Here is a 27,078-nt window from a genome sequence, read left to right on the forward strand (position 1 = left end):
TTACTTTTGCAGCCGCGGCGTAAGATAACTTCGGGCCTTTCCAATGCGGGCATGAAAATACCGCCTCAAAACGCTTCGCGTACTTCTCACACATTTTTGTTTGGTTGCGTTTACGGGAAACTAACCTGAGTTAGCACTGGCGTCGTAGCCCTTGAGTGGGACTATTATGCAGCAAAAAGCAGAACAAAACATATCTTGAAGTTACAACTTATAACCGGTTCTTTTCTTCTGACACAGACTGTATGTAAGCGCTCCGGATTCGCAGCAGCGATTGTACGTTGGAATTAAAGATTCGAAGCTTAGTTTATTGGAAAAAGTGGTCAACAAATTGGACCATATAAACTCGTTGTAGCCGCGGTCGGATATCATATTCAAAATTAAATGCCATGAAATTATCCACCAGTTTATAATAAAAAAAATTAATTCCAACAATATTTCTGTTTTGTATCATCATTTTAAGTTCTTAAAAAAACACCTTTTATATGCAGATATAAAAAAATAACACGAATTTCGGAGCGATTTTAAGGAATTGGATAGTGACATCCACTGCTCATTCTCGCTACATTTCCTGCAAGCGCCTAAAACTGTTTAAGTATCACCAGATGCATAGCCGTGGCAGTGCAAATCTAAAAAGAAATAAATTTATTCAATGTTACTTGTTTGTACCAAACGTTCTGTGGCTTACCGATATAATAAAACGCACATCTATAACAAACATATTTTTTGACGTCACTTCAATATGCTGGAGCTGCAATTGCATGGAAAAATCGTGCAATACTAGGCGATAATGTGCCGCTGAGCTTGAGGAGCTCCTGGTTATTATTTTACTTAACAAATGTGCCACTGTGCGATCCTGTAACAATGTATTAATTAGTTTAGAAAAATCTTCAAATAATAAAAAAGTCTTAATTTAAATTTCAAACATTTCAAATAATCAAATCGTACCAATTGCTTGCAACAATTGCACCAGTAACACAAATACCCCACACACGAGATGACCGGTAGGAACCACCACAAATCGGCCCAGTAGTAAAAGCTTCGATTTTCCGCACCGTCGAAACTTAGCAACAGCCAATAGAAATTTGAGCTTATATCCAACATATAAGAGATGACAATACCGAATAGCGACCAGCCAGCAAAGTCATTCAACAAACGAAATGCCTTGTAGATTAGCGTATAAATCTCTCTGGCGGCTATGAAATACTCCAAGGTGCCCAGTTTGCCATAGTCTACGTCCAACAGCTGCCGACTTGGTGCCACGCGAATGGCCACAATCTGGTGCAACTTCTTACACAAGCCTTCCAAATAGTGATGCAATACATACAGATATACCAGAAGCTGCAGTGTGCGTACCCGTATGGCGCATATGAACCACATGCCACGCCACAGATATCCGCCATAATTCACAAATATAAAAGAAGCCGCCATGCTGGGAACTGTACCAATCAATGATAGCGCTATTTGGTATATTAGAAAGCGCTGTAAGTGTCTTAACAGCAATGGCCTTTGCGTATCCCATCTGAGGCGTAGCCTCAATGAGTCTTCGATCTCTTGCAGCAATATAAGAAAGGTATCATGTTGTTGTTTTCCCCAAAATGTTTCCATCAAAATAAGTAAATTCGTGAGAAATCGTGACGTGAAGAGTATGGTGGACGCTACCCAATTGAATCTGATATCTGGTGGATAGCTATACCAATAGATGCTGGCCACGAACGTAACACATGAGCCACACCATAGAAAGTAGTTGTAGCAGCGTTGAAAATAGTAAGTGCGATTTGATTGCTGCTTTGTTGTCCAGCAAATTGCTGAGCCCACTACTATGAGATGGGTTGAATTATTGCTGGAAGTGTTCTTGGTTGCACTTATATAGATTCCGAAGAATACGCAGACGCGCAACCAAATGCGGAGCTGTTGCTGCATGGCGCTTTGGCTGTGTTGAAGTGCGTGTTAAACAGTCGACTTTCTGTAGCTTTCGATACACTTGACAGCTGAATTGATGAGTTATTGAATTATTGATTGCAGGAGATAATGAATAATAGATTTTCCCCTGCTGAATAGAGTGTGCTTGAGAAAATGGATAAAATTCCTTGCGTAAAAGAGTTGCCCGGTTAGTAATTGAAAGCGGCGGCGGTGGAACAACTCGGGAAGATACCATTTTATTTTATTTTTGTTTTTTATTTTTTTTTTTATTTTTTATTTATTTATTTATTTTTTTTTTTTGTTTTTTAAATATTTTTTTTTATTATTTCTTTTTCATTTCATTTTTTTGTTTTTTATTTTATTTTATTTTATTTTATTTTATTTGAGCTTAATCCATCTCGGCTATTGCCGGAGATTACACATCCCGGATAAAATTTTCAAGGGATTGTGCTCTGGTGGAGCGTAGTCCAAGTTCTACGCCCATGCGATTACTATTGCTTAAATATTTAAAAATCTACGAACTATTGCACATGTGTCCAGTATGGTCGACTTCTGCATGTCTTCTAAGAGGTGTTGGCAGTCATACTTCTTAAAGTTTTTTATTAAATGCTTAGGCACTAATCCAGTGGACGATATAATTATTGGAATTATATTCACTTCCCTCGCTTTGTATATTACATCTGTATTTTATTTTATTTTATTTTATTTTATTTTATTTTATTTTATTTTATTTTATTTTATTTTATTTTATTTTATTTTATTTTATTTTATTTTATTTTATTTTATTTTATTTTATTTTATTTTATTTTATTTTATTTTATTTATTTTTTTTTTTTTATTGCATCCCAAAAAAGGAGTGTTTTACATTAATTGGCGACAGCTTAGCTGCAAGCCAATAATTTATAACAGGTACAAAATATTACAATTAAATATATATATAAATATTATACAAAATAGTTAACAAATTTACTAACAAGAAAAACGTTTACTGTAAAAAGTTTCGGACTATATGACAAGAATTGAGTAAAGCTGCTTTCCGCATGTCGAAAATTAAATATTCTGGGAGTTGAAGAGTTTTGACGATGTCTGCTAAGTTTTTATGCACTAGTCCGTGGGTTGAGATGATAATTGGTAGTATGTGCACCTTCCTTAGCTTCCACTGGCGTTTAACATCAATGCCTAAGTCAGAATATTTGGATATTTTTTCTGCATATGTTTTTTGCATGTTTCTGTTTAGGGGAACAGCAATATCAACTATATAACCAGTCACTTGAGATTTATCAATAAGGAAAATATCTGGTATATTGTGGTCTCTTGTGGCATTTGTTAAAATTGTTCGGTCGTAATATAGAAGGTAGTTGGAGTATTCTTGAAGAGGTTCTGGGGTGCATCTGAAGTACGGTATTTTGCTTGGATTGAAGTTGTACATCTGCGTCATTTTATTTTATTTTATTTTATTTTATTTTATTTTATTTTATTTTATTTTATTTTATTTTATTTTATTTTATTTTATTTTATTTTGTTTTATTTTATTTTATTTTATTTTATTTTATTTTATTTTATTTTATTTTATTTTATTTTATTTTATTTTATTTTATTTTATTTTATTTTATTTTATTTTATTTTATTTTATTTTATTTTATTTTATTTTATTTTATTTTATTTTATTTTATTTTATTTTATTTTATTTTATTTTATTTTATTTTATTTTATTTTATTTTATTTTATATTATATTTTTGTTTTTATTCTATTATTATTATTTTTTTTTTTACTTTTCTCCTGATTACTCTTTTGAGGAGCATAGTGTCACTACAATGCTTCTTCAACGCACGCGGCTAGATGCTTTCGTCTTAGCATTGCCCAACCCAGTGTGTATGGAGGATAAGTCATGCAGATTGGAAGTTTTCCGCGGCTTCTGCTTCCCCGGGGATTCCAATCTAGCGCAATTATTGCGATGCTGTGGGGCGGTTTACTAAGAGCGGGGCCTATCCAACTCCATTTCTTGCGTTTTAGCTAAGGTAAGATAGGCTCCTCGTTCGTTTGTCTGTAGAGTTCTGTATTACTTATCCTCAAGCATTTATTATCCCCACCTTATTCGATTGAGTTAGTGCGTGACTACTATTCGGGAGTGCGCAGTTTCGAATCCCGCGCGTGAAGCACCAAAATGAAAGAAAACGTTTTTTTCTAATAGCGGTTGCCCTTCAGCAGGCAATGGCAAGCCTCTAAGTATATTTAAAATGGCAGTTCGCTTGGAACTATGTCGTCCCTAATGAACTGAGTGGACTTTATAGACACAAAAAGACTGTATAAAACTTAATCTAAATTATGTAACTCAACCTAAACTAAGCTCAATTATAAATAATCCCGTCTGGCTTCGAGTTCTTACTCTCTTCCACCTTCAATAGATAACTGACTTTAGAAAGAAGTTGCTTAAAATAGCAATTCGCTCGGAAGTCTTCTCTGTGATGAAAGAGTAGAGATTCCATCCAATATTCGAGATTATTCCTATTCTCCTTTGTCTTCAATCGGTAACTGACTTCAGAGAAATGTTGCTGACAACAAAAATTCACTAGGAGGCCTTGTTTATAAGACCCTGGGATGCTAGTAAGTGAACTCTTTGTTTTCATAAATAACTAACATAGAAGGTCAGAAATTCACGCGGAGGCCTTGTCTATTATGACCTCGGAGATCACTGAGCGAACTCTCTATAAGAATAATCCATCTAAGCATTAATTCAACCTAACCCAACCTGTAGTATGATTATAAGTCGGATATGCCTTAACATTAATATTCATAAACATTTTGTTTTGGTTTTTAATTTATTGTCCACTTCTGCATTCACTTTGCTGTGCCGTTTAAATAGAGTATCAAATTTCTTAAAAGGTTCATTACACTTGAAACTAAACGCAAACATAGCTAACGTAATTATTTTATGTGCGGCGCGTGAATGCTAGAATCATATTACATAAGTAAACACCGAAAAATTGTTATTGGCTTGCATTGACAAAAATTACTATAAAAACGCTTGTACGTAGTATGTAAGACACAAGAAAGAAAACAATCGTTTTACAAGCTGGATGCCCGGCTTGAAACGATAAATAAATAAATATATCAAAAACAAATAACAAATACTTTCTTTACAAACCTAATCTGGTCTAACTCTTAAGTAATCCGCTCTATCTCAGACTGATCTTCCAGCTCATTAATGTAGTCTTCCTACTTTGTTGCGCCTTTCATTGAAAACTGACTTTCGAGCAACATCAGAAATTCACTCGGAAGAGGTGTCTATGATATGCGAATACTATTAGAAAAACTCTCTGTTATTTTTGAAATTTATTGTCCATGAAGTTGCCAACGAATCCGCAACCATTCGCACTCAAGAGTCGGATTACCATGCGGCAAACATACCCAGCTGCGACAGTCAACTTTCTAGCTCTCTCGTGCGCAAATTTGTAGTTTGAGTGATTATTTTACATCAGCATAATTTTTAATTTTTTATTACACTAATCTAATCGCGAAAACAATAAATCATCTATTAACCTGTCAATGAAATCAATAACCATTTTAAACGCAATGAATTCTCTGACTTAAAAGTGCTGCTCAGCCAGTTAAGTGCAAGTTATTCAAGTGGGCGCATAATGGAGCAACAATTACGAGTCTGGCTACGCTACACTGTAGTATTAGGGCTCTATGTGAGTCCGCGGAAGCGTCCACCAGCCAAGAAATCACCCCAATTATCAGCTGAAGCTGCAGCATCAGTGCATGGCAAACGTGTAGCGTGGGCAGGACGCTCGAAACTCGGTTTTCGTTATCGCTTGAAAATAGTTTACCTTCATGCGCTCTTACCTTGGATTTGTGTATTGTATGTGAATGCGCTGATTTGGCATGAACTTGTAGGGGAGGTCATGCTCAGTTGGTTGCTCACCATCCTGTTCTTTAGCTCACAAGCCTTTTCGAATTTACTCATTGCAGCTGAAGGGATTTGGCGGCGGCAGCAGCATGAAGAATTTCTAAGGCGATTGCAAGAGATTGAGCTATCGCTGAAATTGCGTCTCAAACAGGATGTTAATGTGGGTTGGTTAGTGAGACGAGTGCGTTGCCTCCTAGAATATCTACTATGGCTAACGTTTATCTGTTACGCCTTGTTCATTTACTATTTTGCATCCATGCAATATGTTGGCTATTTCTGGTATTCCATTTGGTTTATCATCACAATGCGTTTACGTTTGATACAACTACTGATTTATGTGCGAGTGCTGCAGCACTACATGAAGTGCCTTTGCATGAAGTTGCAACAGGTTGTAGCCTATCGCATGGCGCCTAATCGTCAACTGATGGACATCAACTACGAAAAGCTGCAATCGCTGGAGTATCTCTTGGCTATTAAAGAAGTTTATGCGTTGCTCTTCAAGGAATTTCAGTTGCTCAATGACTTTGCCGGTTGGTCGCTGTTCAGCATCGTACTCAGTTACATGTTGGACTGTGGCTGCACCCTCTATTGGACACTACTTAGTGGGGAAGCCTATGAGGAACGCCGCAAATACCGAATTGCTGGCTTTTGGTGGTTTGTGCCGATGACGGCGATCGTCTGGCATCTTTGCCTATTGTGTGACAATTGTATGAAACTGGTGGGTACAGAGGCGTTGTGCATATTTTTGGTTATGCCAATTTTATAACATATTTTCAGGATCGCGTCATAGCCGAATTACTTAGTAAAATCATTATAACGCGCCCTTCAAAGTCCCTACATAGTTATCGGCTTTTAGTGCATCAATTCTCCACACAACTACAGCTGCAATATATCGAGGTGACGGGAAAAAGTTTTTTCACTTTAAACTTGCGCTTGATTATGTCGGTAAGCCTAAGGGTATGCTTCATAGCGCATATTAATGGGCATGTGAATCATTTCTTGTTCTTGTTTTTTTTCAGATTGGTATAGCCATATCGACGTATATGGTGATAGCAATACAATTCTTAACCATTTGAGGATATACACACATACATACACAAATACAGTCATGTGAAAGATAATAAGAATACTTTGCGATATTGTAAAGAAATACAAAGAAAACGAATATTTCCAATTATTTTATTTCCAAGCCTCACTTCATGCATGCTACGCGGATAGTGGCATCATGTGAGGATACCCATGAAATTTGAGAACAGAGATTTTGTTATCCTTAGAAGATCCCTCGAAGGTCCACGCGGAAGGATTTTTCGAACTTACCAGTTTATGTACTTGCCTAGCGCTCGCCGAGTTTACGCGAAGCCCATCGTTTCAGGAGTACAGCGCAGGTAGTCAAGAAGATCTCTATCCTTTCCTTTAGCGGGGAAACTACCGCACAGGTCTCTTGTCTGGTCAGCAGCTTCCCGCAATGTCGCTATGACCAGGTACCCAGAGGTGCCTTATGTCAAAGAATTCGGATGCGCTCGAAAGTAAAACCTGGAGATCTCTGACCAGTTTCGAATATTAAGCACAGGGCCAAAATTGCCGCTTGTCTATGGAAATAAATATTTAAATATATTCTTTGATTTCGGCTACCTCTGCTTGGGTCTGGTAGCTTGAATTTGAGTCTGATGGAGAACTCTACGCAGAATACTCCTCCGTCAAACCTTCCGTTCAACTTCGAGCCATCCGTGAACAAATTCACCAAACCCTCTCTCCAAGTCATGCACCCAGTCCAATTCAGTCCAGAGAATGTTCCGCTTGGATTAAGCGAGGGTATAGCCTGATCCGTTGGCAGGCGGAAGAACTCAAAGTTTCTAAGGATACTTCACTATCCGCCAGCGAGCTCGAGCCAGCAGCACGAACTTCACAGCCTGATTGCGGTACGTGCAACGGCAGGTTTGCCCGCGATATCGACAGGTACCACATTTAACATTGCGTTGAGCGCTAAAATAGGAGTTGTTCGAAGTGACCCACCGATTCCAATGACTGCAGACCTATGAGCTGTCCCCAGCTTCTTCACCGATGTCATCGTCTCCAGTGGGTTCCTCCAGACAATGACTCCGTATAACAAAATTAGCTTTATAATGTTATTATAAAGTTCAAAATACAACTCTACAGTACTATTGTTGCTTTCCTTCCTCTCCTCAATGTTAAGTTTCTACGTCAGTCCTTCCAGCTTACTATCAAGGGTTAGACCTAGGTAATTCATCTTGTCAGAAAGCACCAATAGAGCGCCCCCTAATGAGGGGAGTTGATCTCTAGGTATTTTATATTTACTCGTGAATAGGACAAGCTCCGTCTTGAGAGGATTCACCGACAAGCTGCAATTCCTTGCCCTTCTAATAACTATGTTCCGATACTCCTGCATCAAATCGTACAGGATATCTACTTGCTAACTTCCCTGTAACAGGTAGTGGCACGTTGTCTACGAACACTCAAAGGACTGACAAGTTCGTCCGCTTAGGAGAGGTGGTATAAAGTATAAATAGAGGTCAGACAAATTTGTGATAGATGTTTGTTTAAACAGTTTTATTTCCAAAACAAGAACATAAATATTAGAGAAAGTCAAGATTTTAATCAATATTTTTGCAAGAATTAGAAACCAAAATTTTATATACCGATATTCAAAATGATTTAAAAAGTCTAAAGTTTTAGCTTTCTGAGTTTTACCCTTAACTTCGAGATAAAATGTATTTGAAGATCAGTAAGCAGTTCAACACCCGAAAAGTAGCTGGGATTCAAAGAAAAATCTTTTAGTTTTCTTATAGCCGCATGAGCCTCTTTATAAGAAGTTAAGTTGTCGTCAATCTCATTTTCTATTTCACCCTCAGAGGAAATGGCCAGCGATTCTTGGGAAACAGTTAACATTTCATTTCATCAGCTTGGATTTGGCGCTGAACTCGATTAATAACGTTGAAGAACTGAGCAAGTGCTGACATAGGAAAGGGCATTTCTGTTTTCCCAAACCCAGCTTTAATAAAATGATTTTGTAATATCTGTGAACTGATTATTGATTTTGAAACCTCCATAACAGAAGATGGCGCTTCCATTCGAAAAAAAAATGTGTTTTAAAAATAACGACTTTTACTTGAACTCAAACTTTTTTTGTAACGCTTTGGTCAAGCGGTTAACAAAATGCTGTTATGTTTTCTGGGAGAAAAATAACTTTAAAATGTTTCTACTTTTGACCGCGTGGAAGGAAAACCGCATTATCTATAAGCAGAAGTAGCACGACATTCCGTTCTTGAAGTTGCTTTTTCCTATCGAACTGCACGGGAAAATCTGTCATGAATTAGACGTCATCCAACCCTTTTTGTTTAATCGCCACGTAACTGGTGAATTGGTCAAATTATTGTTGCGAAACACCATAGGTGCTGCAGATTCACCAAAAACAAAATGGCGTTCTATTTCTCCAGCCATATTGACGCATTTTGAGTCTATCCTTAAGCTATTTTCCTCCTGTGCATTTTACACCTTGTAATGCAAATGTTTTTTCGGGTAATGCTCGGAAAACCAAGCCAGTCTCATGTACATACATTTTCAATTCTTCGCGAATCATACCCTTCAATCAAATATGGTATTTTTTCGGTAAAACTTTTGACATCATCATGCTTTAGACCATCAGCTTCTTCAGAAATTGTATGGCAGGTGAAGTGATGCAGTTTTTTGAGCCTCTCCAGCCAGCCGGATGATGCTTTGCTCCTTATAAGTGCACCTGACAGAGCAGTACCATCTTCATAAGCCATTCGTAGCAGAGTTTATCAATATTGAGGCCTTTGGGCTTCAGCAGATTTTTTTTTTCTTCTTCTATATTAAGTTTTTAATTTTTAAGGCCTTCGCCTCATTTGAAATCGGGTTTTCTGGGTGTTTCTTCAAAAGCGTGTAAAACGGAAATGAAAAAAAAAAATTTATTTTTCTTTTCAGTTTTTTATTTCCTGATCCATTGTTAAAAAATACAAATTTTTGTTTGGTCATGCAAGGTTCTTTCAAAAAGTTTGTAGCCTTCAAAAACTGGTCTTCAGATGGACAATTTTTGTGAACGAACCTCGATGGTCAAACATTTTTTATTTTTTAACACTCGTTCAAAAAATAAATTAGTCCAAACAAAAATAAAAAATCTTGTTTCGTTTCCCTTTTACACGCTTTTAAAGAAATTCCCAAAACCACCATTTCAAATGAGGCGTGGGCGTTAGTAATATTTTTTCTGCAAATACATAAAAATATGTTTTGCCTATATTCCCACTAGACATTCTACTTACTACCAAACTACTTTATACTTTATGAATAAAATTGATTGTGTAGTCTGCTCTACTCATTTCGCCAGCTAAATGGTTGAATTAAACCAACCTACGATTTTCAGCGTTCCAGTGCGCAATACATTACCCCCCGCCCATTCTAACCAGAGCATTAGAAATTGCATAAGCACTACTAAATTTGTTGCTGTCGCGGTAATTCCCTATAAGAAATAAACAAAAAACTTTATTGAATGCAAACAATTTTAGTTTAAAACATAGATTCCCCCTCTACGTACCGTCACCAGAAGGCGCAACTCCAAAGCAAAGAAATTTTGGGCCGTTACCTCAATGCGTTGTAGCTGTAATTGCGTGGAAAACTGATGTAATACTAGGCGATACGGTACCATAGACTTAGCGGTGCTCATTATTTTCAATCTGCACAGTAAACAACCGATGTTACGCGCCTAAAAGTATGCTATAAAATATTGAAATAGTTAAAAAAAACAAATTCATCGCACATACCAACTCTTTGCACTTATCGCACAAGTAGCATAAATGCCAGATGATAGTGATAAGAGGCAGCAACGACACAGGTCCCGCAATATAAAAGTATCGCCGGTTGGGGAACCCATCCAAACTCATCAACGTCCAATAGATGTTGCAGCTAATATCAAACATATAACAAATGACAATGCTAAGGAACGACCAACCGGCAAAGTAATTCAATAATTGGAATGCTCTAAAAATAAGTCCATAGGTCTCTTTGATGGCCAGCAGATACTCAAGTGATTCCAGTTTCTCATAATTAATATCCAACATACGCTGTTCCGGTGCCATACGATAGGCCACAATCTGACGCAGCTTCACGCAGAGACACTCCAAATAGTGACGTAGTATGCGCACATAGACCAATAGCTGAATCACACGCACACGCACTGTTAGTATAGACCAAAGTCCATGCCAAAAGTAGCCAATGTAGTTCAACCACACTGAAGTGACCATGAAGAGTAAAAATCCCACTAGCGAAAGTGCAGCGAAGCAGCCGATCAGGCACTGCAAACTCCGCAGCAAAGTCAACTTTTGCACATCCTGACGCAGGCGCAACTTAAAGGAGACTTCAATCTCTTCGAGTAGCATAAGAAAAGCGGCATGCTGGGATCGCCTCCATATAGCTTCCATGAGAATCAGAAGATTTGTAAGCACTTGGCAACTGAAGAGTATTACAGTCGCCACCCAGGTGAGTTGTAGTGTGGGTGAGACGTTTTGTCTTGGTAATCCGTGCACGTAGAGCGCGCAAATCATCAGTGTTAGGATGGAAATATAGAGACGTTGGAGCATAAAGATGCTCTTGCTACTCATGGCAAAGCAATGCGAGGGTTTTCGAGATTGCGTTAATATAAAATTTGAAGTTCTATTTGTACTATAATTGCGATTGGGCGGCAACACATAAATACCGAAAAATATGCACAAGCGGAACCAAATTTGAAACTTTTGCTCCATTTTGTAGGTGTAGAATGAAAAGTATTGAAAGTGCTCGAGGTGAGTAATCGGGAATTTCATAAGAACAGGGACATATATGAATCTACGTACTCGTACAGGTGTGAGCGTGTGTGTATATTGATTAATGTGTCTAAGTTTATTTTCCATACGTAAAAGGATATACGCACATACACACTTAACGTATGTTCGCTGTCGGTTTTTCTTCTAGACCTCTTACGTACGACGTGAGTGTTGCTTATTTGTATAACTACCTGCATATAATCTAAAAAGTCATCAATCAGTATATACATACACACATATACATACAGAACATATTGCGCCTTGGCATGTCACCTTTTACATGTTTGACTTAAGCTTTAACATCTTCTGAACGCTGATGGGTTAGGGTAGATCACCCAACTGGACGGACCTTCGCCTTTGCCACCCCTTCACTATTTGCGCGATTAGTGAAAAGAGTTGGTATGTGCAATAAATTCTTTTTGAAACTATCTAAAAAATGTAGTGCCATGAAAGCCACCAAATGAAGAGTAGTTCATCTAAAACTTAATCCAACCCACCCCAACTGAAACTGATCTAAGTCTTATGTAATCCCATTTAGCTTAAACAGAGGCTTTGTTTTGTTTTTCATTGGCGAAAGATTTTTACGTGGCGGGTTCCAAACCCAGCGCACAACCAACTATCCTGGGTCATCAACAACACAGTCGGTGCACTGGCGTATCGGCACCCACGTCACTATTGACAGTTTTGGTTTCGGGGTTGTAAGAGGCTTCGTTTATTTAGTAACTATGTATATAATAATGTCAGCCTGGAAATCCAACGAAGAATCTCTCTTACGAAGGAGTGCTACTTTGGACCAAGTAATCAATTGAGTAGTAAAGTCCTCTTACGACGAACAAAACTAGCACCCTACAAGGCTCTCATCATGCTCGTCCTAACATATGGCGCAGAAGCTAGGACGATGACAACATCCGATGAAGCGACGCTTGGAGTGTTTGAGAGAAAGATTCTCCAAGATTTTTGGACCTTTGCACGTTGGCAACGGCGAATATCGCAGACGATGGAACGATGAGCTGTATGAGCTTTACGACGACATAGACATAGCGCAGCGAATAAAGATCCAGCGGCTACGTTGGCTGGGTCATGTCATCTGAATGGATACAAACGCTCCGGCTCTGAAAGTATGCGATGCGGTAACAGCTGGTGGTAGCAGAGGAAGAGGAAGGCCTTCTCTGCGTTAAAAAGGTCAGGTGGAGAAGGGCTTGGCTTTGCTTGGTGTGTCCATCAGGCGCCGGTTAGCATGAGTGCTTTGTTATACTCAGCCAAGAGCGCTTAAGCGGTTATCGCACCAATCAAGAAGAATGAGAAGCTTACATAGAGTTTCCAGCTAACTCATGGTAACTCTTCTTTTCCGCATTTCACGCCTTCCATAGATAGCTAACCTTCAAAGAAGGTTGCTTAGAATAGAAATTCACTCAAAGGCCTTGTCCATGATGATCGCGGAGATCACTGAGTGACCTCTTTGTAAGAGCAGTCCATCTAAAACTGAATCTAAGCTAGGAAAAGCCTAACTTACTTCCTCCTCAATAATTCTATAGGGTTTATACCGAGCTATCACCCAATTTGTGGTCTCCTTCTCGCTCTCTACTACCTTAAATAGATAACTGGCTTTAGAGGAAGGTTGTTTAAAGTAGCAACTCGTTCGGAAATGTTGTCTATGATGGCCTCGGAGATCACTGACCGAGCGCTTTATAAGTGCAGCCCGGTTCATACTTAATCCAACTTAAGCTCGCCTAGCTCTTATATAAACCTCTCTAACTTAGACTGAGATTCCATTCAATTGATGATAGTCTTCCATATTTCATAGATAACTGACCTTAGAGGAATATCAGAAATTCACTCGGAGGAGGTGTCTATGAAATGCGAATACTATTAGAAAAACTCTCTGTTATTTTTGAAATTTATTATTCATCAAATTGCCATCGAACGCGCAACCATTCGGACTCAAGAGTCGGAATCCCATGCGGCAAACATACCCAGCTACGACCGTCAACTTTCTAGCTCTCTCGTGCGCAAATTTGTAGTTTGAGTGATTATTTTACATCAACATAATTTTTAATTTTTTATTACACTAATCTAATCGCGAAAGCAATAAATCATCCACTAACCTGTCAATGACATCAATAACTATTTTAAACGCAATGAAGTCACTGACTTTAAAAGCGCTGCTCAGCCAGTTAAGTGCAAGTTATTCAAGTGGACGCATAATGGAGCAACAATTACGAGTCTGGCTACGCTACACTGTAGTCTTAGGATTCTATGTGAGTCCGTGCAAGCATCAGCCAATCAAACATCTGGTATGGGCAGAGCGCCCAAAGGTCCGCTTCCGTTATCGCTTGAAAATAATTTACCTTTATGCGCTCTTACCTTGGATTTGTGTTTTGTATGTGAATGCGCTGATTTATCGTAAATTTGTAGCGGGCGTCATGCTCAGTTGGTTGCTGACGATGGTGTTCTTTAGCTCACAAGCCTTTTCGAATTTACTCATTGCAGCTGAAGGAATTTGGCGGCGACAGCAGCATGAAGAATTTCTAAGGCGATTGCAAGATATTGAGCTATCGCTGAAATTGCGTCTCAAACAGGATGTTAATGTGGGTTGGTTAGTGAGACGTGTGCGTTGCCTCCTAGAATATCTACTATGGCTAACGTTTATCTGTTACTGCTTGTTCATTTATAATTTTGCATACTTGCAATATGTTGGCTATTTCTGGTATTCCATTTGGTTTGCCATCACAATGCGTTTACGTTTGATACAACTAGTGATTTATGTGCGAGTGCTGCAGCACTACATGAAATGCCTTTGCATGAAGTTGCAACAGGTTGTAGCCTATCGCATGGCGCCTAATCGTCAACTGATGGACATCAACTACGAAAAGCTGCAATCGCTGGAGTATCTCTTGGCTATTAAAGAGATTTATGCGTTGCTCTTCAAGGAATTTCAGTTGCTAAATGACTTTGCCGGTTGGTCGCTGTTCAGCATCATACTCAGTTACATGTTGGACTATGGCTGCACCCTCTATTGGGCACTGCTTAGTTGGGAAGGCTATCAGGAACGCCGCAAATATTGCATTGCTTGCTTTTGGTGGTTTGTGCCGATGACGGCGATCGTCTGGCATCTTTGCCTATTGTGTGACAATTGTATGAAACTGGTGGGTACAGAGACGTTGTGCATATTTTTGGTTATGCCAATTTTATAACATATTTTCAGGATCGCGTCATAGCCGAATTACTTAGTAAAATCATTATAACGCGCTCTTCAAAGTCCCTACATAGTTATCGACTTTTGGTGCATCAATTCTCCGCACAACTACAGCTGCAATATATCGAGGTGACGGGAAAAAGTTTTTTCACATTAAACTTGCGCTTGCTTATGTCGGTAAGCCTAAGGGTATGCTTCATGGCGCATATTAATGTGAATCATTTCTTGTTCTTGTTTTTTTCAGATTGGTATAGCCATATCGACGTATATGGTGATAGTAATACAATTCTTAACCATTTGAGGATATACAGACATACATACACAAATACAGTCATGTGAAAGATAATAAGCATACTTTACGATATTGTAAAGAAATACAAAGAAAACGAATATTTCCAATTATTTTGTAAATAGTGGTTTTATTTTGTAATTGCCTTACATTATTTTTACAAAACCGCGAACGTTGTCTGAGTACCTGGACATTGTAAAAATTTCTAGAATTTGCTTCGCAGTTGAACTGACTAGGAAGGGAACTGATCTTAAATCAGTCCATTCTGCCCAATACATGGGCATCCCTTTATCCTCAACCAAGCTGTGGATCAGGGCGGTCTACATCGTGCAATCCACAGTCACATGAATCACGGAGCCCACTTGTAAGATTATTAACAGGTTTGGCCTGGAAGGAATGCGCGCAGAACGGACACTGCCTCATGGGAAGGAACGAGGAGAAAGTGGTATTCCAATTGTAGCCGGTTCTAAGTTACAGGAGGGGTTCGGGGTTTTCCCGACCCAGGGTTGCCGCCCCAGTAAACTAGTCATGTCTAGTGTACCGTACCTCAGTAGGTGAAGAGTTTTATAGACCTTCTCTGTCACTGCTTCGCTCTTGCCAGAACGCAACGTTGCTGGCTAAACACTAATTTCTTTGGATGTCTTAGAAACTTGGAATCCGCAGCCATTTAGAGTATTTTATCTTTTATCCGAGAGACGAAGTAGTTTCGCCAAATTGGGAATTAGTGAGCGAACTTGACTCCAAAATAGTGGTATCACACTGGACCTCCTAAGCCTAACTCAAACTTTTCAAATTCCTTGGTGGAACAAAGGGCCTCAGACGGTTCTAACAGGGTACGTACATTCCACGTTCCAATAACTGTTCTTTTTTCATGCTGAAGGTCGTAGTCATTTTATCGGGGTTTTCCTATTTTGCTTGTTTGCTTTAGATTCATTCATCAAACTTTAAAGAAGCGTAACTGATTGGTCTTCTGCACCCGAGTTTGATTCCGAGAACGCCGCCCATACATCTAAGCGGGAAAAGGGGCGAGGCATTTCCTTCTCGTCGACGATAAGTTTATGCCGCCTTTTACTCGGTCGACAAAGCCTCGTTGGCGGATGAAACAGGGGCCACCAAGTTTTTAAAGTTGGTGAGGTTAGTAATTGAAAAGGAGTGCGGATCGCCTTCGCATTAGCCCCCCTTCAACTACGGCGTTGCGCTTCACACCATGAAAAACTATGAAGAAAAATGGTTGCATTGCTTGCAAATTACGCTTAATTTCACTTGGCCGCTATCAGATGCAGGATAAAATCTAAGCGTAAAGGAACATAAATACATATGACAGTCCGTGTGGCTTATCACGCGCCCGAAGTAGTGTTCACTTTAAAGCGGAAAGCGGAGGTAAAAAAGTTCATTAGTTGGAATTTTCCACGGCGCAATGGAGAATCAGCTGCGTGCATGGTTGCGTTATTGCATATTTTTCGGCGTTTACCTCAACGCGTCCAATGAAAGCGCAAATCAATCAACACCACCACCACCATCCACACTTGAAGCGCCGCGCATACAAAGAAATAACCAAGCTTGGCTTAAAAATACAAAAACATATTCTTGCAATTTTTTTCTCCAACGATTTCATGTGTGCTTTTTGCTTAGCACTCTTTGTGGGCTCTACATACATGGGCTGTACTGGCGTGATTATATACCGGAACTTATGCTAACCTGGATAGCGGCCACAATGATTTTCACTTCGCAAGTGGGCACGAATTTCTTCATTATAATGGAAGCCGTGTGCAAGAGGTCCCAACATGAAGCCTTCCTCGTGCTGCTGGACGAGATTGAAGTGGCTTTGAAGTTACGCCTGCGGCAGGATGTGCAACCGATTGCGTTAGCTAAGAATGTGCGTACGTCTTTGCTATACCTCGTAACATTGTCACTCCTTGCGCTCGGTATCTTCATAGTAACTTCGATGTGGTTGAATTACATTGGTTACTTTTGGCATGGGCTCTGGTCCATATTAACAATGCGTGTGCGCATTATACAACTCGTGATTTATGTGCGTACTCTGCGCCACTATCTGGAATGTCTGTGCGTGAAATTGCGTCAGATTGTGGCCTATCGTATGGCGCCAGAGCAGCGTCTGTTGGATATCGACTATGAGAAACTGGAATCACTTGAATATCTGCTGGCCATCAAGGAGATCTATGCGCTACTTCACAAAGCATTTCAATTATTGAATAATTTTGCCGGTTGGTCGCTATTTAGTATTACGGTGTGCTATTTATTTGATTTCACATGCAATATGTATTGGACACTGTTGAGTTTGGATGGGTATGCAAGGCGGCGGTATTATTACATTGCAGGACCGGCCTCGATGATACCGCTCATCGTCATTGTGGGGCATTTGTGTTATTTGTGCGATAATTGCAAAAAGTTGGTGAGTACGAACAATGTCGTTTAAAAAAAATGTAATGAAGAAGAGATGAACCTATTGTGCATACTTTTAGGGTCACACTGTTGCACATTTATTATGCAAAATAATGGTAACTAATTCTACAAAGTCGCTCAATTCTTATCGTCTGGTTTTATATCAGTTCTCTTCACAATTACCACTACAATGCATTGAAGTAACAGCTCAACATTTCTACGCTCTGGAAATGCATTTACTGGTGACGGTAAGCCTAACAATATACTTTTGTTGAGTTATTAAGCGGGTGTAAAAATGTTCGTGGAAGGTTTGAGAAAGAGGTATTCACGGAAAGTTACTCACTATTCTGTGTGGCTTCTAATACAGGTAGGTAAGGGAAATGGCTAAAGTACCACTCTGGCACTCCCCAAGTAGCACTAAAGCGCCAATTTGGTACCACAATGAAACCACCAACAGGCAGATATCTACAGCCAGCGCTGTTGATGCAATAGAGAATATTGATGGGATTTAGGATGGGGCACTGCCCCAGGCTGTCGAAGAAAGGAATACCCAGTGGCATTAATCGTCTAGTTGCCAAACCAGGATCTTTACAGGGAAAGGGCTCAACAGTCTCCTCATCTGAAGGGTCCCCACAGCTTCTGCAATGGGGGTTAAATGGTAGACTTAGCTTTACCGCTCGTCCAATGCCCGGTAAACACAGCTACGAGTTTGGAAATTGAATGGTGTGGAGTCCCCAAGATTTACTGAGTCCTTCGTCTATTGTACTGGTGCCAAAAGGTTTTCGAAATAGCACATGAAGAAATGGGGCCCTATAGCTTCTGCGATTTCCTGAGAAACAAGTAGTGCAATTCTACTTTAACAACAGTCAGGGGATCCCGAGACCTGGTCGGAGGTCTCTGAGACCAATTCAGTCCGCTTTCTGGCATGCTCATCAGCGATTTCATTTATCTCTATGCTCCTATGTCCTGGAACCTAGGTCAGAGAAATGATACCTGCACACCCAAGAGATTTGATCTCCTCCTTACCGGAAGTGACTAGTTTGGACGTTATCAGAGACTTGATGGCGACTTGGCTATCGAACAAAATGTTAATGTCTCCCTCGTTCCCACGTTTCCTAAGCAGTATTCGACAATTTGAAGGAAAGGATAAGTTAGCTGATTTAGGGGAAACCCCTTGCTACGACTCCCGATTCCATCTCGGAGCTATCAGGAAAGCTAGAGGTACCAGCTTCGGTGCAGATTTTCCCCACGTTCTAGTCCTGCCTACTTGGAAAGCTTGCCCTGGCACGACCCTCAAATTCCAGTTTGCGAATAGAGGGATCAGTCCGAAATTCAGAGAAATACGGTGTTAACTGCTCAAAAATGTCACCATGTCCCTTGAGAGGTTGCCTCCAGAGGCGAACCTGCTTTAACTTGATTGCACTTTGAGCAGCGATGGAAATAACGTAAAAGTCGGTGGGAAGTAAGTGCAAAACGAAATTCAGGGTAGCACTGGGGCAAGTTCTACATGCTAGAAGCAATAACACCTGACCATTGCGACATAGAGAGGAACTGCAGGGCAGATGCACTAGTGAGACTCGACACCAAGTTGACTAATAAGTGCACAAACAATGGCGACGACGTACTCGTACAGACAGATTATCTACTTATTCTTGCGATTTTATGTGAACGAAAAGATTGCGTGACGAACCCACCTGAAGAATCGCCCGACTATTGCAGTCGACTCTCAACACAAAACACACAGCGACTCTGCTAAGCCGAAATATGCATTGTCTTCGGGTCCCATCATAACGGGACGCTGTCCAAAGGAGAACACTCCCAGGAGAGATGAGGACAAGTTCCCATGTGATGTCACAATGGGCTGTGAGGCTGACTAAATCCCAGAGCGAGTAAACGCTACAGTCCAGCCTAAGTTTTGAAGAGGCATTTTTGACACATTTCTGTGTAACAAAGATGCGAAAATAATCGAGTTTCCGCATCTTTATTCTAGATGTGAATTATATCAGTAAAGACGCGAGTCAGAGATTAGTAAAGGAATGGAAGCAATCTACATTTCAATGAGCATACGATCAAGCGTGTTTGAGGCTGAATTTCTGGCTATCACAAGCTGCGCTGACATAAACCTCTAAAAGGGTTGAAGTGCGCTAATAACTATTTTTTCAGATAGCCAAGCTTTCACCTCTCTATCAAACACGCTTACCGCCAGTTTTGCTAAGAAGTGCGGCAATGCCCTTCAGCTGCTGAACTATGGTATTGAAAACAATTAGGTTGTCAACAAGTTGAGAAGAATTGGTAAACGTTGGGGCCGAAAACAATGCATAGCCTTAGCCTTAGTGGTCTGGTAGATTTTCAATTATTGAATGGGTAAATTTAGAGAGATGTTGGGCATCGATTTGGTGGAAACGAACTCAAATCGTTAAGGGGTTATATACCTTGTGGTCCGGTGAAATTAGCGAAAGTTGGGTTTTTTTTAAAGATATGTAGCAATAATTTTATTGTATAAAAGTTTTTATTATTGGATATTACAATGTTTAAAGAAAAAAAAAGGCTTTGTTTGTGTAAAAATATTTAAAAATGGCGGAGTTATGGCGTTTTCCCCCAAGACCCTTTTTTTGGAAGAGGCTTGCGGTGGACGCGATTCAAGTCCACCAAGTCAACTGAAATCAAAAAATCGAAAAGATTTCATTAGTATAGGGTTATATCTTCTTAGTGAACGATCAATATATTAAATATTTTGATTTTTGTGAAAATAGGAACATGTTTTTAAAAAACTCCACTTCTACAGTCCTAAAATTGGCATTAAAAAATTCATATCTGCAAAATAAAAATTTATACATAAAAAGTTGATCGTTCACTAAGAGGCGACATCAATTACGAACAATTTAAAAAAAATATTATAAAAATCGGTTGAATACTTTTTTTGCAATCGCGTCCACCACAAAAGCATTTTTGGAAAAACACGTTTTTGAGATAAACGCGTTTAAAGTTTCAAGCGCCGCATGAGGCCGTACGCTCAGGACGTGACGACGCACAATTTAAAACGCTGTAACTTTCGATCTATTGCTCAGATCTCTATAAAATTTTTGGAAAATGTTCTCAAGGGATTGTAATATACTTTACGATAAAGAAATAAAATTTATTTTGATTTTTTTGAAAAACACAAGGTATATAACCCCTTAAGTAAGGCTGTCAATAGTCCTTTGTGGCTCTCTAATCGGTGTCTGTGTCAGCCAGGTTAGTTATGTCTATTGAGGCAGATTGGCGGCTCGGTTTTAAGAATGATAAGTTGCTCGCACTCGACGCCAAAAACTACTGACATTAATCAGCTAATAGTATTTGAAAGAAAAATATTATATATGGGCCTGTAAGACTGCAAGACGGTACCTATCGAATTAGACATAATCATGAGCTGAAAACGGAATTGTGATAAGATTTATAAAATCTCGGGGGATAAGAAGGTGTTTAGAATGCTCAAAGAGAGAACAACTCGAAAGACAGTTGAATTACGCCCGGTTGGAGGCCGAAGAAGAGGACGCTCACGAAAAGGATAGCTCGAAAACGTGGAAGTTGACCTTGAAAAACTAAAGATGCAGCGGTGGAAAGAGGTAGCTTCAGATAGAGACAGATGGCGCAAGGTTGTGAATGAAGCAATGATTCACAAAGGGCTGTGATGCTAATAAGAAAAAGAACAAGTTGATCATTCATATTTGGAATAAATTTCCGCCCATGGACTAAGTTTGAAATATTTCCACTGCTTTATAGTCAATAGGAACAACCTAATTGCTTAGTTTTGCTTCTCCTTCTTCTCAGCTTTCCACCGAGGTTTCGACATATCGCTGGAAGCTTTGTTTCAAATGCGCTTTGTTAACATCCCATCTCCTTCTTATTGAAAACTTTCTAGCCTGAGGCTTTTCGTACTCCATAAGATGCATAGATTGAAGAATTGAGTACTTAGCATTCTTCTCTTCATAAACTACTAGAATTTTCTCATGTAATAGCTTACAACTAGAATCACCACTGGGTGCAACCAAGAAAGCAATCTCCTCGAAATATCAACAAATCGCGGATTGTAGATGGAGGGAGTGATAACTGGTTTCTGGTTCATAGGTGAGCAAGCAGCTAAAAGGGGTATCCCTTACAATAAAGTATATACTCTTGTAGCTATAATCAACCGAAGAAAAAGGAAACTATCGTCCACTTCCTCTATGAGTGCCCTGCCCTATAGAAGGCGACGATATTAACCCTTGGCAAACCGCTTTTTGAGAACCTGCAAGAGCTAGCTGATTTAGGCGTATAAGGACTCTCAATCGCACAGGCTGGATACAGTCGTGAAGGCATAACCCGCATAGCTTGTTGCTTTTTGATGGCGAGGATCTGATGGTGCGGAAGCGCTAATTAGATTCTTGGGGAATCACCACTTAAGCCAACCAACCAACCAAACAAGAATCAATTCATATCTCTGTGAATCCGCTCATCACTCGCTATCTCCATCGTTCACTAAAACTAGAATACATTTATGAGCTCCCGAAAATTTGATTAAACATTTACTGGACGAACATTTCTACTCCGTTTAATTTCTTGCCTACATAGATCAACAGAATTGCTTATAAAGGCTTATGAAGCACTAATTGATTAAAATTTTTCTTTAATTTCAGATGTTCACGGCGGTGACTATGAACTTGGTGATACTCATACAGTTTCTGACGTCTTAAAACCAAACTTTTGTTTTATATTTGCGTAACTTGAAGGCATAGAAATATAATTTACTTATAAAAAAAGAAAGAAATACTGAAAGACTTTGTGATCTGGCAGGTTTGAAATATAGTTCAGTTATCGATAGTCCAGAAAGATCCGGTACTCGTTTGCTAACTTTGCAGAGAGCCTGGCCCTTGAACCTGCCGTCTGAAAATCTAAATTCTTTCAGTCGAAGTTATATAAGGGTGAAAAACAAAAAAATCGGTTTAAAAAAATCGCACAAATGAGCCTACAGCCTCACACACAAATAAGAGAGTTGCTAAAACATTTCATTCTGATGGTAATGAGAAGTAAATAGATGAGAATTCGGATTGTAGCAAAGTATTTCGTTCGGATGATAGTTAGATGCTTATCCAGCGGATTGCATAACAGCACTTGGCAACTAATAACCCTCTCTTCTTCCTGAAGTCAGCTGGTAGCTCACAGCTCAAGTGTCTAAATATTATATTTTTCTTGCCTTGTCCCATTCATATCAAACTTTATGCACTGCCATGGTGCGGACAGCCTTAATCTACACGAGGATAATAATCAGCCAAGCACACGGAGCTTACAGCTCACAATAGAGCTACCTTCCGACAGTGGATGCTGGTAGAATGGGTAAAAACGAATATAACTGTACCGGCGATTTGAGAGTTTACGTCAGAACTTTATTTTTGAGAGAATCAAAGTTTTCAGCTTTTCGCAAATGCTTACGAAATTCGGCATAGGAAACTATAACCAAACCGCAGTCATGACCTCTGTTATGTGAGCTAATCAGCTGATACTTTCAAATTTGCTGAATCCCGGTAAACGGTCTGATTTTGACTACATCTCTGAAATCTTTTCACTGTGAGAATTAAATCGAAATGGAAAATGAATACAAATTACACAATTAACCTTTACAGATTTTCCACTATCGGAAACTTTTGTTTTTGTTTTTTTCTGATCGAAGACGTAAGATTCAGCACTGAGTGTGGTAGTGCAGTCTTACCCGTATTTCCAGCAGCACCTCCATACCTCATGCCCCGCACGCTTCACAAAATACTTTTAATAAGAGCTTTTATTAAAAGCGTTAGCTCATTCCTATTTATTTTTTATTTTGATGTCCCTGCCCTGCTGCCCAAAGAGAATGCAGCATAAAAAGTAAACAAAAGCATATATTTATGTATGTGTATGTGTCTATTTTTTACCGTATAATTACATACATACACTTGCAATTAAAGAAAAACAATTGAGACCTACGCTCGCACTAGTATGTCAATAACGGATGATGGATGGCCCCTCAAAATTTTCCTCCATAAATATTCTTACACACAACTTCTAGCGTAGACAATTGCATAGATGCCATATATGTTTATATATGTACATATATATATAGGCATAAGAGTGCACACCTCCAAACCCGGCAATAAAGCGAGTTTTAAGTGAGCGAAATGACTAGTTATATAACTAGTGATAAAAAACCACTCCTACCCCCATATAAGTTTGAACAAAAACTCAAAAAGAATTTTAAATCTGTTCATATAATTTTAATAAGGTTGTTTCCAGGCACTCAGATAAATAGGTAAACATAAAACTTGGGAAGCCACCTTAAATGACAGTAGTATGTGGTTAATACATTTGATCAATAGCCTTTCAGCGTCCCAATTGAATGTCAAAGGATTCTTGGAAACAAATTTCTAACACTTAAAGGTCTGACCATTTTTTGTATATCCCTATTCACTCCGCTCGGGGGCATAGGATCTCGACAAGACTCTTCCATCGTACACGGTTCGGCGCCTTCCATCATCCATCCATTGACATCACAATGTCAGCATCTGCAAGCTCGTGCAACATTGACCTTCTCCAAGTAATCTTTGGCCGACCGTGACCTCTACTCCCTAGCGGGTTCCAGTCCAGTACCATTCCCGCCGCTTTCGCGTTTGATTTGCCATAGAATGGGTTTCTCATTCGTTGATCTCCACAGCGCGTCATTGCTGATGGTATTCGACCACAATACAGATGGTGTGGAGGCATTTGTTGACGATAGATTGTAGCCTCTGTGTGATGGTATTAGAGACCAGCCTTGCTTCACTTCCGTACAACAATACTAAGTTCCCACATGAGCTGAGTATTCGCAGTTTAAAGCGCCTGAAGATTTGCGAACTCGCCCATACTGTATGCATTCACCTGAATGATGCCTTTGCTCTATTTAGCCTGCAGTTGACATATTCATCTGCTCTGCCGTCTATCGTAATAGTGTAACTGAGATAGCAGAAGCTTTCGACAAATTCCACCGGGCGCCCGTCAATCATTATATGTCTTGCTTTATTGTGGTTGACTCTCATAGTCTTCGTCTTGGCGATGTTGACCGTCTTCATTTGCATGCCAATGAGTTTGTGAGAGAAGAAGCTGATGTCATCGGCGAAGTCCAGATCCTCAAGATGTCTAGTGAAATTCCATAGGATACCTCTTTTGTGCAGGCTTAATTGGCTAATAACGTCGTTTGAGAAGATGGCGAAGAGAAGTGGCGACAGGGAATAACCTTGCCTTACGCTTGCTTGGTGCTGAATGGGTCACTGACGTTGCCGTTGTGAAACACTGCCAGTTCGGAGTTTTCGTAAAGGACTCTGATGATGCGGATTATCATAGCGAGAACTCACTTTCTACTTAACGCCAGCCATAGAGAGTTCAATTATTTGAACTTCTGTTTTGTCCCTTTCTACTCAACACCATCCATAGAGGAGTTGAATTATTTGAACTTCTGTCTTGTCAAGACATGACATTTACCTAAAACAATTAGGGATTGCGGTGAAACTTCAAGAAGGCGAATTTTTTTCAAAACATGATATCTTTGACTACGGTATAGCTACCTTGAAGCTGTAGAACTTCCATCAATCACCTCCCTACTTTATACTAAAATAGCCCATTGTTTCGTCGTTTCCCATTGTCCTTATGCCCAACGTTCCCCACTACTGGGATTAAGTTTTTTCTAATGACTAACGATTGCACCACAGACAAAGCTTCCCATAAAAATTCTACACTCTCCAAAGATTACAGAACTATGCGACTCTTCATTTGTGCGAAGTACATCAGAGGAAAACTCGAGTTCGTCACTACAATGAACTGAATCCACGACAAGGTAGAAATAGATGATACAAGGAAGTCTGCAATCCGTATCTGCATTGAACTGACTGATGAATTTATTTCATGGCATAGATCTATACAACTCTTACCCGGAATCTAAAGAGACAAATCAGACTAGAGACTTCCAGAGCGCTATAGTACGGAGAAGGTTGAGACATGTAGGCCAACTGCAGCCGGAAGAAATTCACTTACGCTCAATCCAACCCAGCTCTATCTTGAGTTTAATAAGGGAACATAATCTGGATGAGGGACTGTGAAGAGTGGAGGACACAAAAGAACAAGAGGTCATGATGCAAAGTTGGAAGTTATATAAAAACCTCTAGATGAGGCAGCAATTCCTGAACTCACTTTATTCATTAATACAGCGCTGCTTAGACGCCACTCTTGCAAAGTATTCATCTCATGGATTAGCTCTGTTTTTCGACGGAACTCAAAATGCGAGCGACCTCCCAGATAGAGAATAGCTGCGGACTACAATATAATCTGGCAACCACAGCTGAATTTGGAGTCATCTCGAACCCTACTATTCTCACGCTGAGGGTCCTTAACATAGAATATCTGTGGGCATCTCTAGGACACGGAGTAGTTTTTCGAACTATTCCCATTCAAGCAACCAAACTTATGTTGAAAAAATTTTATTATAGGGTCAGTGCGATATACCAACGTTCTTCATTCTTAGAGACCTCAGAATCAATATAGTCATTAGGGCACTGTTAGCAAGCCGGCAACTGTAGAGCGAAGGGAAGCTAAATGACCATAGTGTTGTGTAGACAGATAGATAACCGCGTTCACTGGCACTTAACTTCTCCATCAGAACTCTATAATTGTGCGCTGGAAACTAACGAGGAATTCACTTATTTCTTTTACGCGGAGATTCGAACGTACGTTATCCGGATTCCAAGTGGTAGTCACGTACAAATCCATTCCTATACGGTGACTGTCATTATATCTCCATGATTGTGGGCTGGAAATTAGCGAGGAACTCACTTATTTCTTTTACGCTGGAAGTGATGGGATAGTCGGAAAAGCTTTGACATGAGGCCGAAACTGCGTGAATTCACACAGAAATCCACAAGTTATTTTGATAAAAATTGCAATTTCGCGCTCAAAAAGTTAACAGAGACTGAGAATATCATCATCCCGTAAGGCTCCCCACGCGTAAATAATATCATAATTCGAAAAATGGAAAACTTACTTCTAAAATGAGTGTTGTGCTATTCAAATTGTGCGTAAGGGTGGTAAAATATAACCTTAATTACTTTAATTTCACTATGATTTACCTCTGGGGTTATTTAGAAAGTAACCAGTTAATAGACTACTTCTCAAACTAGTCTGATTATTTGCTGGGCGCAAATGGTTGCGATGCCTTTATCTGCAATGACTCGGTAAATATCAAAACAATTGTATTCACATTAGCTAAGAACAGAGCCCGCTGATGGCTAATTGTAAGTTGACAGTGGAAATGTAATACCAAGGACTTCTCAGTTCGAAGGTTAAGCTCGGTAACTGAAGTCGCTTTACGGGATAGGAAGTCATTGAGAAGTTAAGAAAAGGTGTGAAGTAAATGGAGGCTTTGAAAAATGGATTTCATACAAACAGCAGAAACACATAATAAAACGAGATTATATTAATTTAATATATAAAAAATATATAAAAAAAGCACAA

At 39.5% G+C, this 27,078-nt stretch overlaps 5 protein-coding genes across 5 annotated transcripts; 3 read left to right on the forward strand and 2 right to left on the reverse strand.

Annotated features, from left to right (window-relative positions):
- Positions 1-578: 578 nt before the first annotated feature.
- LOC129238369 (putative gustatory receptor 39b) lies at positions 579-1,920 on the reverse strand. The gene is made up of 3 exons (XM_054873395.1): positions 946-1,920; positions 686-853; positions 579-626 (listed from the first exon to the last, which is right to left on the reverse strand). Exons 1-3 carry the CDS (start codon positions 1,918-1,920, stop codon positions 579-581), a joined length of 1,191 nt encoding a protein of 396 aa, XP_054729370.1.
- A 3,639-nt stretch (positions 1,921-5,559) lies between these two features.
- On the forward strand, positions 5,560-6,907 carry LOC129238370 (putative gustatory receptor 39b). The gene is made up of 3 exons (XM_054873396.1): positions 5,560-6,549; positions 6,609-6,776; positions 6,851-6,907. Exons 1-3 carry the CDS (start codon positions 5,560-5,562, stop codon positions 6,905-6,907), a joined length of 1,215 nt encoding a protein of 404 aa, XP_054729371.1.
- Positions 6,908-10,194: 3,287 nt separating this feature from the next.
- LOC129238371 (putative gustatory receptor 39b) lies at positions 10,195-11,605 on the reverse strand. Its single transcript, XM_054873397.1, has 3 exons — positions 10,628-11,605; positions 10,402-10,569; positions 10,195-10,326 (listed from the first exon to the last, which is right to left on the reverse strand). The coding sequence occupies exons 1-3, from the start codon at positions 11,603-11,605 to the stop codon at positions 10,195-10,197; spliced, it is 1,278 nt and encodes a 425-aa protein (XP_054729372.1).
- A 2,198-nt stretch (positions 11,606-13,803) lies between these two features.
- LOC129238372 (putative gustatory receptor 39b) lies at positions 13,804-15,162 on the forward strand. The gene is made up of 3 exons (XM_054873398.1): positions 13,804-14,811; positions 14,871-15,038; positions 15,106-15,162. Exons 1-3 carry the CDS (start codon positions 13,804-13,806, stop codon positions 15,160-15,162), a joined length of 1,233 nt encoding a protein of 410 aa, XP_054729373.1.
- A 1,405-nt stretch (positions 15,163-16,567) lies between these two features.
- LOC129237106 (putative gustatory receptor 39b) lies at positions 16,568-22,265 on the forward strand. Its single transcript, XM_054871536.1, has 3 exons — positions 16,568-17,563; positions 17,634-17,801; positions 22,209-22,265. The coding sequence occupies exons 1-3, from the start codon at positions 16,568-16,570 to the stop codon at positions 22,263-22,265; spliced, it is 1,221 nt and encodes a 406-aa protein (XP_054727511.1).
- The last annotated feature ends 4,813 nt before the right edge of the window (positions 22,266-27,078 follow it).

The sequence above is a fragment of the Anastrepha obliqua genome, chromosome 2 (genome assembly GCF_027943255.1).
Source record: "Anastrepha obliqua isolate idAnaObli1 chromosome 2, idAnaObli1_1.0, whole genome shotgun sequence".
In the NCBI taxonomy this organism is placed as follows: Eukaryota; Metazoa; Arthropoda; class Insecta; order Diptera; family Tephritidae; genus Anastrepha; species Anastrepha obliqua.